A 19,802-nucleotide genomic window follows, 5' to 3' on the forward strand; every position below is an offset into this window, starting at 1 on the left:
GGGAGAACTTTGGATTTCTACTTTGAAGAATCCTATTTCATAAAATCTGTTCTTTATTTCTATTAGGGTATTAGTCTTTTTTCCTTAAGATATATACATGAATGCCATATATAAATTTGTATATATATATACATATTTATATGAAATAGTAATCAATTATGGTTCATTGTTTTGTTAATTTATCTTCTACCTGTGTACAGCTTGACATTTCATTGTTTTAAAAGATCTTTTCATCCACTAGGGACTTTTTTATTCTTAATAGTAAAAGTGTATATATAAATATCAATCATAAAATGTTAAGAAATCTTTCTTACTTTGATTTCTTCAAAGTATTTTTCTGTATTTTCATCTAAATTTTAAGTCTTTTAATGTTCAGATATTTTAAAACTTTAAGAATTATTGTGCTGATATAAAATGATATTGTAATTTTATGATTTTAATTTTTAAATTATTTTTCTAATAGTTGATTTTTCTAGACATTTTATGAGAGATAATACTTTCTCCACTAATATCATGTCTCATGTCATAAACAAAGCAGCCTCCATGTTTCTTATCTCTTTATTCTGTTCTGTTGGTCTATTTGTCTCTTTTTCTATTGATGCTAAATACTTTTAACTGCTGTAGATTAAGAGTTAGCAAATGTTTTCTGTAAAGAGATAAACAATAAAGTCTGAGGCTTAGCCTAGTCTTTTTTGAGGTAATTTCAGAATTTAAGGAAAAAAATAGACACCCCCCAGCCCATATACACACAAAGAGTTAGTCTACATTGTAATTTGTCTATTGCAGCACAAAGACATCCACAAAGAATAAGTAAAAGGTATATAAACGCAACTGTTTTCAAGTAAATATTTATTTATTTTATATAAGCCAGATAGGGCCCATGGTTTTCTGACTCCTGCTTTATATCACAATGTCATGATTTCATGATTTCATATCTTTATCTCGTTAATTGTTTATAAGCATGATTCATCAGTCCATTTATTCCTGTCTTCTATTAAATATTTAAACTTTTGTCCTTTTAATCATAGATCAATATACAACACACATTTTTTCATTTGTTATTGTTAAAGAGTTTTACAGTCGTTAATAATATTTGTTTCTATTTAGTTTTCTATATGATTATTGCTAGTGTGTAGGAATATTATTGAACATAGATGGCAAACTTGTTGAAGCTTTTATTTATGTTAGTATTTATCTTTAGATTCTTTTAAATTTTTTATATAGACTTGTATTTTGTCTGTCAAAATTAGAGTATCATATCTTCTTTTTCAAATATTACATCTCTTTTTTCCTCTTCTTATTACTGCCTGACTAAACCTTGCAGAATGGAATTGAATATTGGTGACATTAGTGGGAATGTCTATCTTGTTCCTAACCTCACTGGAAATGTTTCTAAAATTTACAATAAAATGTATTTTCTTTCAAGGTAGCTTTCATATGGTAACAAAATAATATAATCTTCATTTTTTTTGGTTAAAATATATAAAACATGTAAGCCTCTCTTTTAATAAGAAAATCACTTTAATTACAATAAAAAGATGAAGGAAATCCAGTTAGAATAAAGTATTTTGTTACTATATTCAGTTCTGTTATAAACTAAACTATGCGTCTTTGTGCCTAGAGAAGTAAAAACTACAGAATATTCATTTAACACAAATAGAGAACCTGCCTCTCAAATGACCAAGTTGAGATGAATTATTAACGTATTAACAAACTTATATTGTTTTGATCACTCTTTTAAATGTAAAAAAAATGGTTTTGATATTGAAATTGTCATTAGGAATTTGAATTCATCATTTTTAATTTCTACATGTGTATTAAGGCAAAAACCTAGTCTTTTTTTGAGGTAATTTCAGAGTTTAAGAAAAAAAATAGATCCCCCCCCCCCCACACAGCCCATATACACACAAAGAGTTAGTTAAGAAATACTAGTTCACATTATATCTGTCATTTTTCATATAAAAATATGATCAAGCCAGGCACAATGGTGCCCTCTTGTAATTCAAGTGGTTCAGGAGACTGAGGCAGGAAGATCACAAGTAGGAGGCCAGTCTCAGCAACTGAGCAAGTCCCTAACACAAGTAGGAGGGCAGTCTCAGCAATTGAGCAAGTCCCTAAGCAACTTAGCAAGACGCTGTCTCAAAATGAAAAATAAACAAGGCTGGGAATGTGGTCCAGTGGTTAAGCACCCCTGGGTTAAATCTAAAGTACAAAACAACAACAACAACAAAAAAAAAACAAAAACCCACAATTATTTCTTTTTATTTTGTATTGAAAAATCTATAAAAATCCAGAATTCCTTTTATTTTTGAAAGAACATTTTAATATAATAATAAATATTCATTAAAAGAACATTTTAATATAATAATAAAGATTCATTTTATTTTTGCAAAATTTAAATAAAGTTAAGGGAATTTTTGATAACTTCTAATTCTCTGAATATTTCCAGCATATTATCATACCCCACTATAGTAGAGTATTTGGGATGCAAGAAGTTGTGTATTTTTATCATATCCTACCTTTTCTACAAGTTTTTAAATGTTTTATTACATTTTATGTTCACCTACTTTCATATTTCTTTGTTGTTGTTATTTTACATAAAGTAACATGAGGAATAATTTAACAATCAGTATCTTGACTTTCCTTTGTATATTACTTTTTTATGACTACTCCTAGGTACTTCTACTGTAAGTGAATATTATACCATTTCATGACTGCTCCCCCCACCTCACTTTTCAGCCTTGCTATAGTCCCGAACTTCGTCCTCTAATTCCTAATGCCAATATGACTGTGGCTTTCTGTTTGAATTCTAGCTGCCAATGTCACTGGCCTGGTCAGTACCCTCTGGCAAAAGGCCATGTGTACATGAATTTCATCCAGTGCAGTTTCTTCCTTTCATGGATTCACTTTCCTTCAGGTTCTGCTTGGTTTTGGTCACTCTCCACTGCCTTCAGGTAGTTGGTTTTTATATCTAGGGATGCATATCCTAAATTGAGCATGCTTGGAATTTGCTGCCCCTTAAATGCCTGCCTATATGAATATGTGTAGGCTCCCCACACAAAATCCCCATGCTTCATCCTTTGAGGCAGTATTGCCTTTCAGACAACTCCAGTGCTCTCCATACTCAATGTTGGTCATGCTTAGTAGCTTCTGGTCATGCTTAGTAGCTTCACATTCACCAAGAAGAGAATCCATTGCATTTGGTTAGGATACTGTCTTAAAGACTACTTTCTCAGGGAGACCTTCCCTGCTATTTAAAATGAGATTACATTTCCCACTTAGAGACTCTCTTTGCTCAATACTCTTCAATTATGACTTCAATCATAATTTTATTTCTATGTTGTACTTTTTGCTATGGCTCAAATATATCACCACAAATTCACATTTTGGAAACCTAATTCCCAAATTTATATGTTAATAATAATTGGAGGTGGGTTCTTTGAAAGGTAATTGGGGTCAGATAAGGTCATGAGGTGGGGCCCCATGATGGCACTAATTGGTTTATAAGAAGAGGAAGTAGGCCTGAGCCAACACACTTGCTGTGTCTTGTCGTGAGATACCTTCCACCAGGTTATGATGTTGCAGGAAGCCCACTACCAGATGCTAATACCATTCTCTTGAATTTCTCAGACTCCAGATCCATGAATGAAATAAACCTCTACTCTTTAGAAATTGCCTGTTCTCTTGTATTCAGTTATAGCAATAGGTAATGGGATAAGACACTCAATTACTTGAATATCTCCCCTGCTAAATTGCAAGCAGGGGAGAGAGATATCCATCTTATTGTTCTTTTCTTTAAAGCCAGTAGGTTAGAGCCATGCTCCTAATATCTGTGTGATCAGTATATATTGAATAAATGATGAGATTTCACTTTCTTTTAATCATTAAAGTTTTTCAGTATTTTTAAATTAGATTTTTCTTTCTACTTTCTAATAATCACTCTAACATTATGAGTGATAGGTACTTCCTATCTACTCCCTCCAAATTCACACTTTATAAGCTGTATAACTTAAGAGATTAATAGGCCAATTTATTATTATTTAACTTATTTTTAAGTCTATATTGATGGAATATTTGAATTACTAAATTGTGATCATCTTTTCATGTATCCACAGAGGTGATAGAATATAAAATCTTTGGTTACTCTTCTGTGTGATTATTTTTTACTGCATATACTTTATAGAGAAGATATGAGGGATGGCAGTTCTAGTTATGGCAATAATTTTTGATAAAATCTCCTCAAGTTTATCTTTTAAAAAATATTTTTAGTTGTAGATGAACACAATACCTTTCTTTCTTTCTTTCTTTCTTTCTTTCTTTCTTTCTTTCTTTCTTTCTTTCTTTCTTTTTCTTTCTTCCTTGAGGAATATGAAGTATTTTTCACATTTGCCCACCCCAAATATATTCATTTACAATAAAGTATTAGAGAAAAATTATCATAAGAGATGTCTTACCCATTCTCTTATTTCATTATGGAAGAAAAAAACAATGACCAGAGATAACATCAATTTTAAAACAACTTTTAGAATAGGATGCATTTCTCTACTAATTACCTTTTAAAAAGCAGATTTGACTATCTGCCTATCAATTTCTCTATATATTAGGTAGTCCAGAAGTGTTTGAAATATCAAAACTTTTTTGAGAAAGGATGCTTTTTAATTCTCTAGTCAGAAGAGAAGGTGGCCTATAATATTTTATTCTGGGGAATTATAATTTTTTCAATGACCTACATCTATCTGATCATGTTTTAAATTTTAATTATGACTTTAATCAATAATTTCTAGCTGGATTATATTTTTTAAACACACAATCTTTTTTAATCTGGGGATTAAACAGAGGGGTATTTTGCCGCTGAGCTACATACCCAACCATATATATATATATATATATATATATATATATATATATATATATATATATATTTTTTTTTTTTTTTTTTTTTTGAGACAGGGTCACACAATCTGAGAATTGAGAATATAGTCAGTGCTATGATGTGCTGCTCAGATCTTCAGAATCAAAGCGGCCATTCCCCTAGCTACCAAGAGTTTTGCCTGATGCTGGCTCATAGGAATTGTGCTCAATCAAAAGAAGCAGCCTTCACTTTCTTAATTTCTTTGCTGTGCAGAAGCTTTCTAATTTGATTACATGCCACTTACTGATTCTTGTTTTATTTCTTGAGCTTTAGGTGTCTTGTTGAGGAAGTCAGTACCTATACCAATATGGAGTGTTGACTCTGTGTTTTCTTCTAGCAGTTGCAAGGTTTGTAGTCTGTTTCCTAAGTCTTTGTACCATTTTGATTTGACTTTTGAAAGATAGGGATCTAATTTTTATCTTCTACATATAGTTAACCAATTTTCCCAGCACTATTTGTTTAAAAGCCTGTCTTTTCTCCAACATGTATTTTTGGCATTTTTGTCAAGTATCAGGTGGCTCTACATATGTGGGTTTGTTTCTGTGCATTCTATTCTATTCCATTGGTCTTCATGTCTTCATTGATGCCAATACCATGCTGTTTTTGTTACAATAGTGCCAAAGTATAATTTGAGATCAGGTTTTGTGATGCTTCCTGCTTTGCTTTTCTTACTCAGAATTGTTTTGGGTTTTTTGTCTTATTTTTAATTTTTATTTATTCATTTTTTTAGTTCTGTGAAGAATGTCATTGGTATTTTATGGAGACTGCATTAAGTTTGTATCTTGTTTTTGGCAGGATGGCCATTTTGACAATATTAATTCAGTCTATCCAAGAACATGGGAGGTCTTTCCAACCTCTGAAGTCTTTTAAAAACTTCTTTCTTAAGTGTTCTATAGTTTTCATTGTAGAGTTCTTTTACTTCCTTGGTTAAATTAATTCCTAGGGTTTTTTAAAAAAAGACATTGTAAAGGGAATGGTTTTCCTGATTTCTTTCTCAGCTGAATTGCTGTGGGAGTTCATGAAAGCTATTGATTTATGAGTATTGACCTTATATCCTGCTACTTTTGTGGAATACAGAAGCAGGATATTCGGAGATACAGGGAAAGGTAATGGAAAATAAGGAAATGTAAAGTAATTGGTGGCCTACACTTGGGTAATGAAACTTGTTGGCTCTTCCTAGGACACATATCCAGAAATGGTGATATTAACATGATCTGAGGGTGAAGTTTTTGGCCTTTGATGCCAAAATGTCACCTAACACACACCTACAGAGGCCCAGGAGAAGGGTTTATTTCAACCTGTCTGAAACAAACAAAAGCAGCCTTCAAGTTCCTGAAAAACAACTTGGGCCACTATTAATTAGCATCTTCACTCCTATATTAGAGGTGTCTTCACAGGTGTTACCCATAGCAAAGCTAATGGGAATTTCCTGCTTTAGCTGTGTGACTTCTGAAATTGGTGATGAAAGCAATTAAGTAAAGGTAATTGAAGCCACAGGGTCTAATCAGGTTTTTCTTTGGTTTTACAGCTTCAGTCAGTTTAAATCTAATTATTCTGATAATGAATACTAGTTTGCTGGTGATGCAGGCCTTTTTGCTTACTTTTAATATCTTCGTCATTACCCCTCATTTCCACTAGATGGTGTGCAGAGACTGAGGAAATAAATGAAAAGCAAAGGATTTACTTTTTTGTTGTTGTGTGAGTAAAAATCTGAGAATTTTATTTGGATTTCATTCCTTTTAACACTAATTAATCTAAAGCAACTGAAGAGACCTATAATAAAAAAATATTTATATTTTTTGACCTTGTTTCTAATCAAAACCTCTCCTTTACGGCATTGTCCTATTAATATTCCTTTTCAATTTTGAGTCTTTGAAACATAAATCTCTTTTCTGTCAAAAGGCAAACAGAGAATTAAAATAGACAAGAGAAGGCAGAAGGAAGCCACACTAGAAATGACTGAAATCACCCTCGTGGGCAGAGAGGGAAGAAAATATAGCTGTGTTTTTTGTTTAGCAGCAGCTTCTACAGAGGAATGTCACCCTTGGAGACACACTCAGTTACTCCTGGGACATGGCTCCTTGATGGCAGAGTCTGCCTTAAGTGACATAAGAAATATAAGGGGCAGCTGTGACTGAATAAAAGCCAAAGTGGCTACAGAATGGGAGCAGGGGGAGGAACAATCCTTTCCTGAGCCTTAGAGATGTACTGACATGTGGAAGATTGACAAACAGACATTGCTCAGGGAACTGAATCTGCCAGAGGGAACAATTTTCCATAATGTAACAATGCCTTCCAAAATTTGAGAAATACTGGAATGACCAGTTCTTCCTTTTGACTAGCACATTCCCCAGGCTTGTAAGCTTCACAACCACCTATGTTGTCATTAGTCTCCGACCTCTGGACTTATTTAGAGCCCCAAGCCCACTTTCAGCTGAATGCTAGTTTGGACAAACTGAGCCTGTGTTTCCCAATTTGCAAATCTATCTCCACCCAATATCTTCATTTGATTTTAGCTTCATTTATGACATATTAGTATACAGATCCCAGTCACTTTAACCTCCAAAACTACCAGGATTCAGCTTCCATTAAACAGAGGTAGAATCAATATTGCTGATATTTGCCTTCATGAGAAGTTCTCCCCATTAAAAAAAAAAAGAGATGAATTTTATATAAGGAAAGGTGTGCCTTAAAACATTAAAATGCAATTCAAACTTAAAGATATTAGTTAAAGTAAAATCTATAAAAGGAAAAAAAAGCAAGGTTTCTTGAGAAAATTACAGCATTTACTTGCCACAGCACTTGCTTCTGACAATTGGGTAAAATTAGTAGTGAACTGGTAAATGCTGAACAACCCAACTTTCCCCAGGGGCAGGGTGTGGATTGGAGGCACAGAGGAAGACCTGATTTCTGTTTGCCAATTTCCATTATGTAAATATCCTGACATGCATCATTTCAAGCTACCAACATGAAACTGATGAACTTGGCTTTAGGAGGTGATATGCACAGAGCTGGTTACTAGCACAACATTGGTAATGAATTATCATGGACTCTTCATTATTCCTAGGAACACTGCCTTCTCATTTTTATACATGTTAAGTGTTTGCACATATTTCCTCAGTTATCTTATTTGGTAACCAAAGAAAACAGTTTTTCTAACATCTTAAAAGTGTCAGGACTTTATTATTTTTTTAAACCTAAGGTCAAATACAAAAGCAATGAGCATTTATTACTATATAAGTGTTTAACAAGTACTACTCTCACCACACAACAGCCTTCTAAAGCACATCTTTTCACTCTTCCTCAGTGAAGGCAGGTGTGTGTGCTTGGAATTTTTACTTGGCAAATACCAATTGATCATAAATGGCTCTTGGATTGAATGCTCTAATCCTTTCCTGACAAGTTTTCAGATGTATGACTTTCTACCTTCACCTCAGAGCTGATCCTAAGAGCATTTGGAGTGGGGTTCTCTTCCCTGTCCTATGATTCTGCATTGCCAATGGGATTGATTTCCTGCTCTGAAGACATTTTTAAAGGTTTTGTGGTAATAGGGTTTTTGCATATGGATATCCAGTTAACCAGTTGAAAGATGGTTAATGAAAATCAACTCTTTCAAAACCCATCCAATGTACCAACTGGTTTATGCCAAATCTGCTCTAAGATTATGTTTATCAAAGAAGGTTCTCCAGCAAATGATCATTTAAAGTACAGATTCCTAGACTCCTCCAGACTGACTGTATTGAAATGTAAGAATAGGGTTCAAGAGATTGTATTTTTGGCAGATACTCCTGGTAAATGTGATACATCACAGCTTGAAAACCATTCCTCTCATTGTACTCAGATGAGTTTTAATAATAATAAACTAGAATATCTAAAATATGTCTACTTTTCCTTTAAAAATTTAAAAGATCTTAAACATCAAAGGATGAGATCATGGTTTTGGCATGTATTGAAAATTATGAAAGAAATTATTAGTATTTCCTAAATCACTCATGTGCCGTATTTTTTAAGGAATAAAAATTTCTAATTTTTATTAGAAATTAGGCTAAAATTACTTAATTTCTAATTTTTTCTAAGGTTGATTTTCTTCTCTCAATAACTACTCTATGGTTATGCAAACGTTTGCATTAAAGGAAGAAGTGTGAGGGATGTAAAGAAATTCCTTTTACGATTTTTGCAACTGTGCTGTAAATCTAAAATTAATTCAAAATGAAAGCTGTTTAATGCTACTTACATCTTTTAAAATATGGAAGTAGACTTTATCACAGATATAACAAAATAGCTTAGAATTTTGGGTTACTTGGCTTGTGTTCTAGTTTTAACTATATTACACATCAGCCTTTTTTCTTGTGGCTTAAAACATTGAATTAAACTAGATCTGTTATGAAATTACATCCATCTCTACCATTATGAATCTTACCATTCCAATTTATATATTCTGATTATGATTTCTTTGTTCACAATATTTATTGTACATAAATTTTACCACAGTGAGAAACTATTTTTCATTCTCTTAATGGTATCCTCATGGACAGAAGTTCTTAATTTTGATGATATCCTATTGTCAAATTTTCCTTTATGGTGAGTGCCTTTTTGTGTCCTGTTTAGAAAATATTAACCTAACACAGATTATGAAGACATTTTCTCTTGTTTTTCATCTCATGCTTTATTATTTTGACTTTTACATTGTGATCTTGCCTGAATTACCTTGGAATTACTTATAGTATGTGGTATCAGAAAGGAGTCCTCCCTCCCTCCCTCTCTTCCTTTCTTCCTTCCTTTCTCCTTCCTTCCTTCCTTCTTTCCTTCCCTCCTTCCTTCTTTTTTATTTTTGCATATGGATATCTAGTTAACCCAAAACTACTTCAGGACTGATTTCATTATTAAAGGCGGTGCGGGGGAGGTTGGCACACATTTATGTCATCTCTCTCCTTTTTTTTTTCTTCTTCTCTTGCCCTCTGCCTTCTACCATGGATTGACACAGCAAGAAAATCTTTAGCAAATATTGATCCCCTCGACCATAAACTTTTCAGCCTCCAGAACTGTAAAGCCAATAAATTTCTGCTTATTATACATTATTCAATCTCAGGTATTCTATTATAACAACACAAAATAGGCATAAACATAAGGAAACACAGAATAATCATCTCCTCCAACAAGCTCTGCCCTACACAATTAATCTTAGCTCCATACTCTTCTTCAGACTGCCCAAAGTACCCCACTACATGCCTCTCTGTTACTGTCCCTTCCACTGGAGTGTTGAGAGCCACATTCACCTTGTATTTCATTTACTTTCTATTCCCTTACTAAAATTTACTATTTTATTTATTAAGTGAATGGACTGGGAAATAAAAGTCAAATTGAGTCACAATGTTTGATTGACCTACAAGTACAAGCTTGGGATAGGCACCCTCTAACATAGCCCTCTATGATTCCAACCTCCTGAAATTTACAAGCTTGTGTACTTCAGTTCCCCAAGTTTAGACTGGGTTTAATGATGGTCATGATGATTCTTCTTCAAATTTATAATTTTAGGTGAATGTCAAGTACGTGAAAATTACCTTCATGACAAGTCCTCCTCATGGAAAAAAAAATAGAAGAATTTTATATCAGGAAATATGTACTTCAAAACATTAAAATACAATTAAAACATAAAGATATTAGTAAAAGTAAAATCTATACAAGGAAAAACAAGGCAAAGTTTTCTTCAGAAAATTACAGCATTTACTTGCTTACCAGAGCACATACTTCTCAAATAGAATGTAGCTAAGATGATGGGATGTTGTTCCCAAGATCAGGTTAGTGTCACTTCTAAGGTTACAAAAAGAGCATAACTTCTGTCTTGGACCTTTTACTGGGTTACATAGTGTCCCCAAAACATTCATGTCCAACTGGAGCATCAGAAAGTAATTTTGATTAGAGACAATATCTTTGTAGATATATTTAGTTTAGGTGAGTTTTACTGGATTAAGGTGGATTTTAAGCCAATGACTGGTATTCTCCTAAGAGGCAATACACACAAACACTTAGGTGATACCACCATGTGACAACAGAGGCAGAGATTGAAGTAATGAGGTCATAAACAGAGTGCATGTATGGTGTAGTATCAGAAATGATTACTAAAAAGGAAAATGAGTCACAGCGGCTACTGTGCAAGATAAAATGATCAAACTAAGACTCTCTGAGGAGTTGACAACTGGACAGAGCCTTGAGTGAAAAGAAAGGAAGGGGGAAAGAAATCACATGATATTTATAGAACCAGCTTTCCAGGAAGATAACACAGTCAAAGTAAAAAATGTGGGAGTGGAGGAAGTCATGAGATGCTTGAGGGATAATGAAGTTGCCAAAGTAGTCAGAGTACAGAGAGGCAGAGAAAGAGAGGAAAGAAAATATGTTATTGAAGAAATGAGCAAAGAAAATTTGTTTTTATTGGACCTTGTAGAGTGCAACAAGGACTTTCAGTTTTATTCTAAGTCGGGTAAAAAGCCATTGTAGATTTTTTATGTGGTTGAACTCATGTTTCAAAAGGTATTCTATGACCTTTCTGAGAAGAGAGAAATGGGTGGCAAGCTAAGTAGGAGCAGAAGTCAGGGAATTAAGAGAATGTTGCAGTTATAGAGGTGAGAAAAAAAAAAAGATGGTTATTCAGACTATGAAAATAGTTAGAGAGGTTGAAGTCTTGTATGTTTTGAAGGTAGACCTGGCAGGGATGAATTGAATATGGTGGGGACATTTGGAGCCTGAGAAACTGGATGCATGATGATGTCATGAGTGGGGACACTTAGGGAAAGCAGGGAGTGGAACCTGGGAGATTTCATTTTATAGACATGTTCCAGGTGAAAGGCCTTCTGATATTTATGAGGGGGATCATAACATCCTTGGTAACAGGTGGGCAGGCAGAGTGTGCAGTTACAGCTCTGGTAAGTATGTAGAGATGGTCCAGAGGGTCTGTTCAAAGTTTCTTATGTCCCCTTCAATTTTCAGTGAAGGAGGTAAGAAATAAAATCATCACCAGTTCCCAGAGAATGGGAGAAAATCTTTACCACCTGTACCTCAGATATGGCATTAATTTCCAGGATATACAAAGAACTCAAAAACTCAACACCAAAAAACCCCAAAAAACCTCATCAACAAATGGGCAAAGGAACTGAACAAACACTTAACAAAATAAGAAATATGAATGGTCAAGAAATGTATGAAAAATATTCCATATCTCTAGTAAAAGAAAAGTGGTTCATGACTGACACCGGGGATAAGAAGTATGTTTATTGTCATGTGCCTGACAAGGCTGCTCTGCGTAGAGAGAGGGAGAGCAGCAGCAACTCTCTCTTGAATGTTACCTTTTATAGGCTAGAATCATGGCCGCAGGGTAGGGACGGGTTTAGTCTTGACTGGTATAATAAGCATTCCCTGTTCTTGTGGAAGGCAAGTGTGTTTCTTGGGAACAAAGACAGGCAGTTTTCCTATCTCTCAGAAAAGGGAACAGGGAAACGAGCATGTCTCTTATCTTCTCAAGGAGAGAACAGGGAAACCAGTAAGTCCCCGTCTCAGGGCCCCATAAGTTCTCTTCTATCTCTCAATTAGAGAACAGGGAGACTGGCACATCTCCAGACTGGTAGGGTTTATCTAAGGCTAGTTCTATTTCTTGGGAATAAAAACAGTATTCATAAAGCGGGGGTGAGGGAAAGGAAAATGGCTGCAATTATGCCAACATCTAGCAATTAGAGAAATGCAAATTAAAACTACACTGAGATTCCATCTCACTCCAGTCAGAATGGCAATTATCAAGACTATGAGTAACAATAAATGTTGGCAAGGATGTGGGGAGAAAGGTACTTTCATACATTGTTGGTAGGACTGAAAATTGGTGCAACTACTCTGAAAAGCAGTATGGAGATTCCTTAGAAAAATTGGGATGGAAACAACCATTTGACCCAGTTATGCCACTCCTTAGTCTATACTTAGTGGACTTAAAAATAGCATACTATGATAATGCAGCCACCTCAGCATTTATAGCAGCTCAACTCACAGTAGCTAAGCTATAGAAACAACCTCAAGTGTCCTTCAACGAATGAATGGATAAAGAAAATATGGTTTATATACACAATAGAATATTAGTCTTAAAGAATAATGAAATAATGGCATTTGCCAGTAAATGAGAATATCATGCTAAGTGAAATAAGCTAATCCCAAAAAACCAAAGGTTGAATATTCTCTCTGATTTGTGAATGCTAACCAAAAACAAGGGTGGTTGGGGAGGGGAATAATAGAAATCCATTGAATTAGACAAAGGGAAAGGAAGGAAAGGGAGGAGGGAGAGTATTAGGGAAGACAGTAGAATTAATCAGACATAACTTTCCTAGCTTCATATTTGAATACATGACCAGGGTAACACTGCATCGTGTACAACCACAAGAGTGGGATCCTAAATAGAATGAGTTACACTCTATGTATGTATAATTTGAAAAAATCCATTCTACTGTCTTGTATAATTAAAAAGAACAAATTTTAAAAAATGAAAACGAAACAAAACAAAATCATCACTGGAGAATGAGGATGGGAGGAAGGTGTTCGAGGAGCTGAGAAAAGGAAAATGAGCTGGACAGTGATTGAAGGAGAGAGCCAAAATGCAATCGGGGGAGCACTGCGTGTGCTGGAGGTGTGACCGTGGACCTGAAGCTAGAACAGTCAGGAGGGTTGGGAGTTCTTCTCCAAATATGTTTGAGAACAAGGTGTAGGGAAAGAGTAGGGAGAGCAGGATTTTAACAGGGTGTGGTAAAAAATGAGTGTCACAGAGTGACAAAGCAAGAGAGAAGCAAAGGAATAAAAGTACATGGAAAGCAGTGAGCATAGAGATTGACTATGAAGTTTAAGAGAGAAAGCTATGCCAAAGTGGAGACTATTGATGAATCTGTGTTAACTAAAGGAGATCTTCTGCTTGCATTTCTCAGGGTGTTTTTCACTCCACCTTGAGAGTTGTATAAGAAAAAATTATGTTAATACAAATGACAGGGTTGTGGCTATAACAATTAATACCAAAATATTTATTGAATATAAACCTACATTGAAATTTCTTCTACGGTGCAGAAGATGATACACGTGTCAGAAAACCAGGAGATGTGTGTGTTGCTGGGGATCAAACCCAGGGCCTTGTGCACACTAGATAAGTCCTTTACTGCTGAGCTACACACACAGCCCTTAATAAATCTTTATTGCACACCAGTCATAAATAATGTATTTTTGTACTATTAAGAACATAAAAATGAATCACACATGGTCCCTATCCATATGGAGCTTATAGTCCAGTCATTACAGTCACTTCTGTCCACACATGTACAGAGTGTAAGTACTGAGAGATAAAAAGTGATAAGGAACTATCTGAAAAATATATGACAGTTTCTTGCAAAAACTAAGCATATACTTAATAATATAACTTAGCAATTGAACTCTAGGCCATTAATCCCAGAGGAGTGAAATTTATGCTCATACAAAAACTTATACATGAATGTTCTAAGAAATTTTATTCGTAATGGCACCAAAACTGAAAACAACTGAAATGTCCTTCGATGGGTAAATGGTTAAACAAACTCTCAAATATTCATAGCATGAAATACTTCTCAGCAATAAAAAAGAATAAGCTATTTATACACAAAAACTTGCATAGATCTCAAAGGAATTGTGCTGAATGAAAAAGCCAACCTGAAAAGGTTATATACTATATCGTTCTATTTATGTATACTTGATATGGTAAAATTATACAGATGGAAATCAGATGATTGCTTGCCAAAGACTTGGTCAGGGGATAGGGTCAGGGACGGATCCAGGTAGCAGTAGATAGGTAGAATCTTGTGGTCAAGCATCTTGACTATAGGGATGATCACACAAATCTATATAGGTGATACAATTACATAGAACTAAGCACATTCTCATGCAAACACACATTGTTATATTTTTAAAACTGGTGAAATCTGAATAACATTGATAGTTGGTCTTCATGTCAACTTTCTGGTTATGATATTGTACAATAGTTAAGAAAGCTGCTACCATTGCCAGAAACCGAGTAAAAGAATTTTTCTGTATTGTATCTTATAATTGAATGCAAATCTATTCAATAATCACCTAAAATAGTAAAGAATTTCATAAAGGAGGAAGTTACATATTTGGGGAATCAATCGTGGAGGAGGCAATATTGGAAGTATGCTGTAGATTTTATTATAATCTGGGAAATGCATCATTAGGCTGTTTTGTAAGTGAACAAACATCAAAGCATATACTTACACAAACTTAGATGGTACACATCAGTCATTTGACCCAAAGTGGATAAGGTGACCACTGGCAAAACATGTCATAACGTTTTACAATATTTTTTACAGGGAAAAGGACTATACTCTAAAATAGCAATTAAAAGTACAGTTTAGTAAATATATTAACCATTAATTTAGTTGCTTATTATCATTATTTACTGATGTAGTTGCATGTGCTATACTTCTATATAACTGGCAGTGGAGTAGGTTTTTTTTTTTTTTTTTTTTACCAGCATCACCACAAATGCATTGCACTTCAACATTGTGAATGGTGCAATAAAACAAGATGATAGGAATTTTTAAATTCTATTATAATCTTATGAATGCATCGTCTTAGATTGTAATCTGTCATTGACTGAAATGTTATTATGTGGCACATGACTATAATAAAGCATGATGCAAAAATAAAATATCCATTCAACAACATTAATTGAAAGATTATCATACAGAGAAAACTTTAGTGTGTACTATGGGAAGAGATAAAAGATACTGAAGAGAAACCTCCTGGATTCTCTTTATAAATTTTTGTATTTGCTCATTTTAGATATACATGACAGTAGAATGTATTTGGACATATTATACACACATGGAGTAGAACTTTCCATTCTTGTAGTTGTACGTTATATGGAGTTACACTGGTCATGTATTCATATATGAACATAGGAAAGTTATGCCCAATTCATTCTACTGTTCTCCTAAACTCTTGTACAATTAATAAACATTAAAATCACAACTTCTTAACCTCTAAAGCCATGGTTAATACATAGTCAAGAATACCAAAACTCACTATCAGTTACTTTCGGAAAAAAAAGCTACTGTTTGATTTATTGATTTAATAAAGTTTTATTTATACAAATGTGCAATTGGTTGGACCTGTTCATTGCATTTTCACCAGCAGCTGGGGCATCTCCATCCTTGGTATTTCTGGTATAAATTTCTTGAGCTCTGTGCTTTGAGACCAGTTTGAGAAGTCCTTTACTGAGGAGCTCCTGAAGGGCTTCAGTCTCTCAGAGACAACAGCTGGAATTTGGGACCTTCCTTACAGAGTTTGACAGAAGTAGCTTTGTCTAAAAGACTGGTTGATGAGCTTGTTCCGACTTTGCCTTTGAACCACTTTTTTTTGGCTTAGCCCCAGATTTGGTCACTGGGTCTGTCTTTTGGGGCCAATTTTCCCTCATCTTTTTTTTTCCTTGTCCTTAGGAAGCATTGTGAAGTACAGAGAGCAGTGGCTGCTACTGGAGCCTCACCACAATGTTACACAAAAAGGCAAATCTACTATTCTAAAAATATGGTACTGCATTATCTATTTCTCTATGCACATGAAGTTTGAACTATTGCTCATATTTTCACTGAGATCCAAAACCCTATTTCTCAAATCTCTTGCAAAAGGAAATACCAAAAATATTTTTCTAAGGAATTTAATTCACTTATAAAATTAAACTTCTAAACTTTCTCTTTAATTTAAACCCCTTCAAGTTTGTTTGCAGAGGGAGTTTTTCAAATCATGTATCATATATTTTACTTTAGTTTGGAATCTAACCCCTAGAAATATAGAAAATACTAATAATGATGTCAATTTAAATGAGATATTCATAAATTCACTTGCAAAGATGAGTTCTATTATTTGTTTTTGCAAGGCCCTTATATGGAATATTGACTACGGTTTTCATTATTACTTGAAAGTACAGACATCCTTAAATCCAGATATCCTTTTACACTAATATTCTCATAGCTTGAGTGTGCCACTTAGTGGCCCAACTTCAGAATATACTTGGAGAATCAATTTTTAAGGGACCACTGTAGGTAATTTAGTTTGAAATATATTTATATCTTTGTATGATAGTCATCATTTCCCTCAAATTTCCCCCCAAATATTATATGAACAAGATAGTTTATGCAAAATATTTAACACTTATGTCAGCTTTCATACCTTATTTCATATCTCATTTTAGACAAGTTCCCAAATTTTATCATTTTATATGACAATGTTATTTGGGTTGATAAAAATCAAATTTTTTCTGCTGCTATTCTTTTTCAAAGTGGCTATTGTATAATACAGAACATGCATGTTCTGTATACATAGAGGAAAGGGTAACCAAAGACTCAGCACAATCTCATCATTAACAAATCACATGTCCTAATTTCAATATGGTCTAGATCATTTGAATGTTGTGTCTTTAAAGACTCAGTAAACAATTACCAAAATTATTACTGTGAAGGTGGCCAACATTAGGCTTTTACTCTTCAGTCTTATATCTAGGCAACTAGAATTCAGTGCTGCATTAGATGTAGGAGGAAGGCAACTTCAGAACGTATTCCCTATCATATCCTCCCATCTCAGTGCAGATGAGTTTAGCAGGGCCACTAGTCAAACCAAGACTGGAAACAACAGCAGAGAAAGCATATTTGCAATCATCTCAAAGTGGAGGCCTGAGCCCCAGCTTCAGGTGCATGACTACAGCTACACAGTAATGCCCAAGCCTTATTCCCTTCAAGGTTTTGCAGTTTGAGAAAGCTTTAGATGCACAAGCAGGCACTTATTGATCCCATTCAGTCAAGGCCATTTCAGTCAATAGTTTAGACAGATTCTTTCTCCATTACCTCCTGTTCAACCACATAATTATTTTAGTACATAAGGTATGCCAGTTGTTCTCAAATAAATTTTCATTCTAGTCTCAAATTTTTAAAGAATTTTCAGTGAGTTTACTAATAATATGTTCCCCATCTTCCATTTCTTCATGGATTATTATATTATACTGTCAAGCAAATAGGTGATTCACTTATTTCACTATTATCGTCTTGAAACCTTCAACAGTGCAATATTAAATAACTATGATTCACTTTAACTTGTCCAGAACATTAGAGAAAGTTTGTGTAATTACTGTAGTCACAAAAAAAAGATCATTTTCATTTTTATCTTTGAGGTTGTTTAAAAATAAAAATAAAGCTCTTTTGGTTTCTCTCTGTATTTCTAACTTAGTTTCCTTTCTTTCTCCATCTTTAAATGTTGGATAGTCTGCTGTTTCTGTTAGATTGATCTTCCTTAATGAATATGAACATTTACCACATTCCACAAAAAAAAAAAAACTTTTTTTGCATACATAATTTTTTTCTTTTTTATATTTTCTTCCATTCCTTGTCATATACAATGAAAGTGGGAATTTCTTGCAATGAGAGAAGTTGAGGAAATGAACAGGATTATTTCAAATTGTGTATATGCACAAGGGATTTATAGTAATAAATCAAATTTTTTATGACAGAAACCTAGAAAACAAATGAATGCAGGTTGAGCAGAGTCCATCTGGTAGAATTCAAGATGCTCAGGTGTAGAGCAGAGGTAGGAAGGAAATATATGCATCAAACAGTTCAGTGAGACAGATCAGATCCTGGGAATTTGTAAGGCTTCCATAATTCTATTTCTGTAAGAATGGTCTATACACCAAAACTATATTTCATTCCACTGGACTTTTCTCTGTTAGATACCAGTTTTGGAAGCAATCCAGTCCCGGAAGGCAGTAACTCTAGTATAAACACCAGGTTTATTGGGTTGTCCACATTCGTCTCCCCAGCTTACTATTCCAGCCAGGTACCAGATATCTCTAGCATCTGAACTTACCAATGGTCCTCCAGAGTCACCCTAAAGGAAAAGAGAGAGATTAGCATTTCATAACCCAGTTCATTAGAGAGGAATTTATTATCTTTCTAAGTTTAGAATGTACAAAAGTGACGATTTGCAAAGGTCTTCAGTGTGCTCTAATAGAGGTGACACCCTATGTCAGGTATTCACACAGAGGAAGAATCCCAATACCTGGGAAATTGACTTAACCTGGAGATGCAGTACATTGAGACTGAGATTTTCCATCTTTCAAGAATAGTACTTTTAACATCTGACAAAATAACTCCCTCTACAAGTTGGCTATGTATTCATAATGGCTTAACTCCCCACAAAAGGGAGAAGAGAGTTAATTACTGATTAGGAGAGCAGATATTAGTCAGATACTTGAATTCCAATTGCAAATTTGGGCTTTCCAAGCTGGCTTAGACCTCTGATTTACTTATTATTTATTATTTATTTATTAAAATATTATTTATGCTACATTGTTATTATTTATTATTTATGAAAATTAAGTAAGGCAGTGAATGTAAAATATTTAGCCCCAGCACAAAGAAGAACTTAGGAAACACGTATATAAAACCACAAATACCAATTGATTCTATCTTACAAACCCAGGAAGTCTGTTTCTTTACATAGGTCATAAAAACAAGGTATTGGCTGATTATTTTTCAAGATCCTGGGCCTCCAGGTATTGCCCACTCATAAAGTTAGGACTGTATGAAACTCTTAAATAATTAATCATTATTTCATCACTTTGTGTAATACTTGCAACAAAGCATAGAGTTACTTTCCATTTTCTTCAGTTAAGCAATAAAGAAAATGAAGCACAGAAAAATTTAGTATTTGCTGAGATCAAAGGTAAAAAGTGTAAATTTCTCAACTTGAACTGGAGCACAGTGATCTAACTCATCTAACATGCTTCCCCACTACGTTATACTAACTTCCTTGTGACTTTCCTTTTATCCTTTAA

The 19,802-nt window shown here is 34.1% G+C and overlaps 1 protein-coding gene and 1 pseudogene across 1 annotated transcript in view; both read right to left on the reverse strand.

Annotated features, from left to right (window-relative positions):
* Positions 1-15,101: 15,101 nt before the first annotated feature.
* Positions 15,102-17,163, reverse strand: LOC124082249 (small ribosomal subunit protein eS25-like; annotated as a pseudogene).
* LOC124082250 (transmembrane protease serine 11E) overlaps positions 15,102-19,802 on the reverse strand; it is a 48,794-nt gene continuing 44,093 nt past the window's right edge. The window contains exon 10 of the mRNA XM_058574047.1: positions 15,102-18,853. Coding sequence (XP_058430030.1) covers positions 18,692-18,853 — 162 coding nt within the window. The 3' untranslated portion in view covers positions 15,102-18,691. The remainder of the gene's footprint in view (positions 18,854-19,802) is intronic.

This window comes from Marmota monax, unplaced genomic scaffold (assembly GCF_021218885.2).
Source record: "Marmota monax isolate L192 unplaced genomic scaffold, Marmota_monax_Labrador192_F-V1.1 WCK01_AAM20220418_F8-fsc00132, whole genome shotgun sequence".
Classification (NCBI taxonomy): Eukaryota; Metazoa; Chordata; class Mammalia; order Rodentia; family Sciuridae; genus Marmota; species Marmota monax.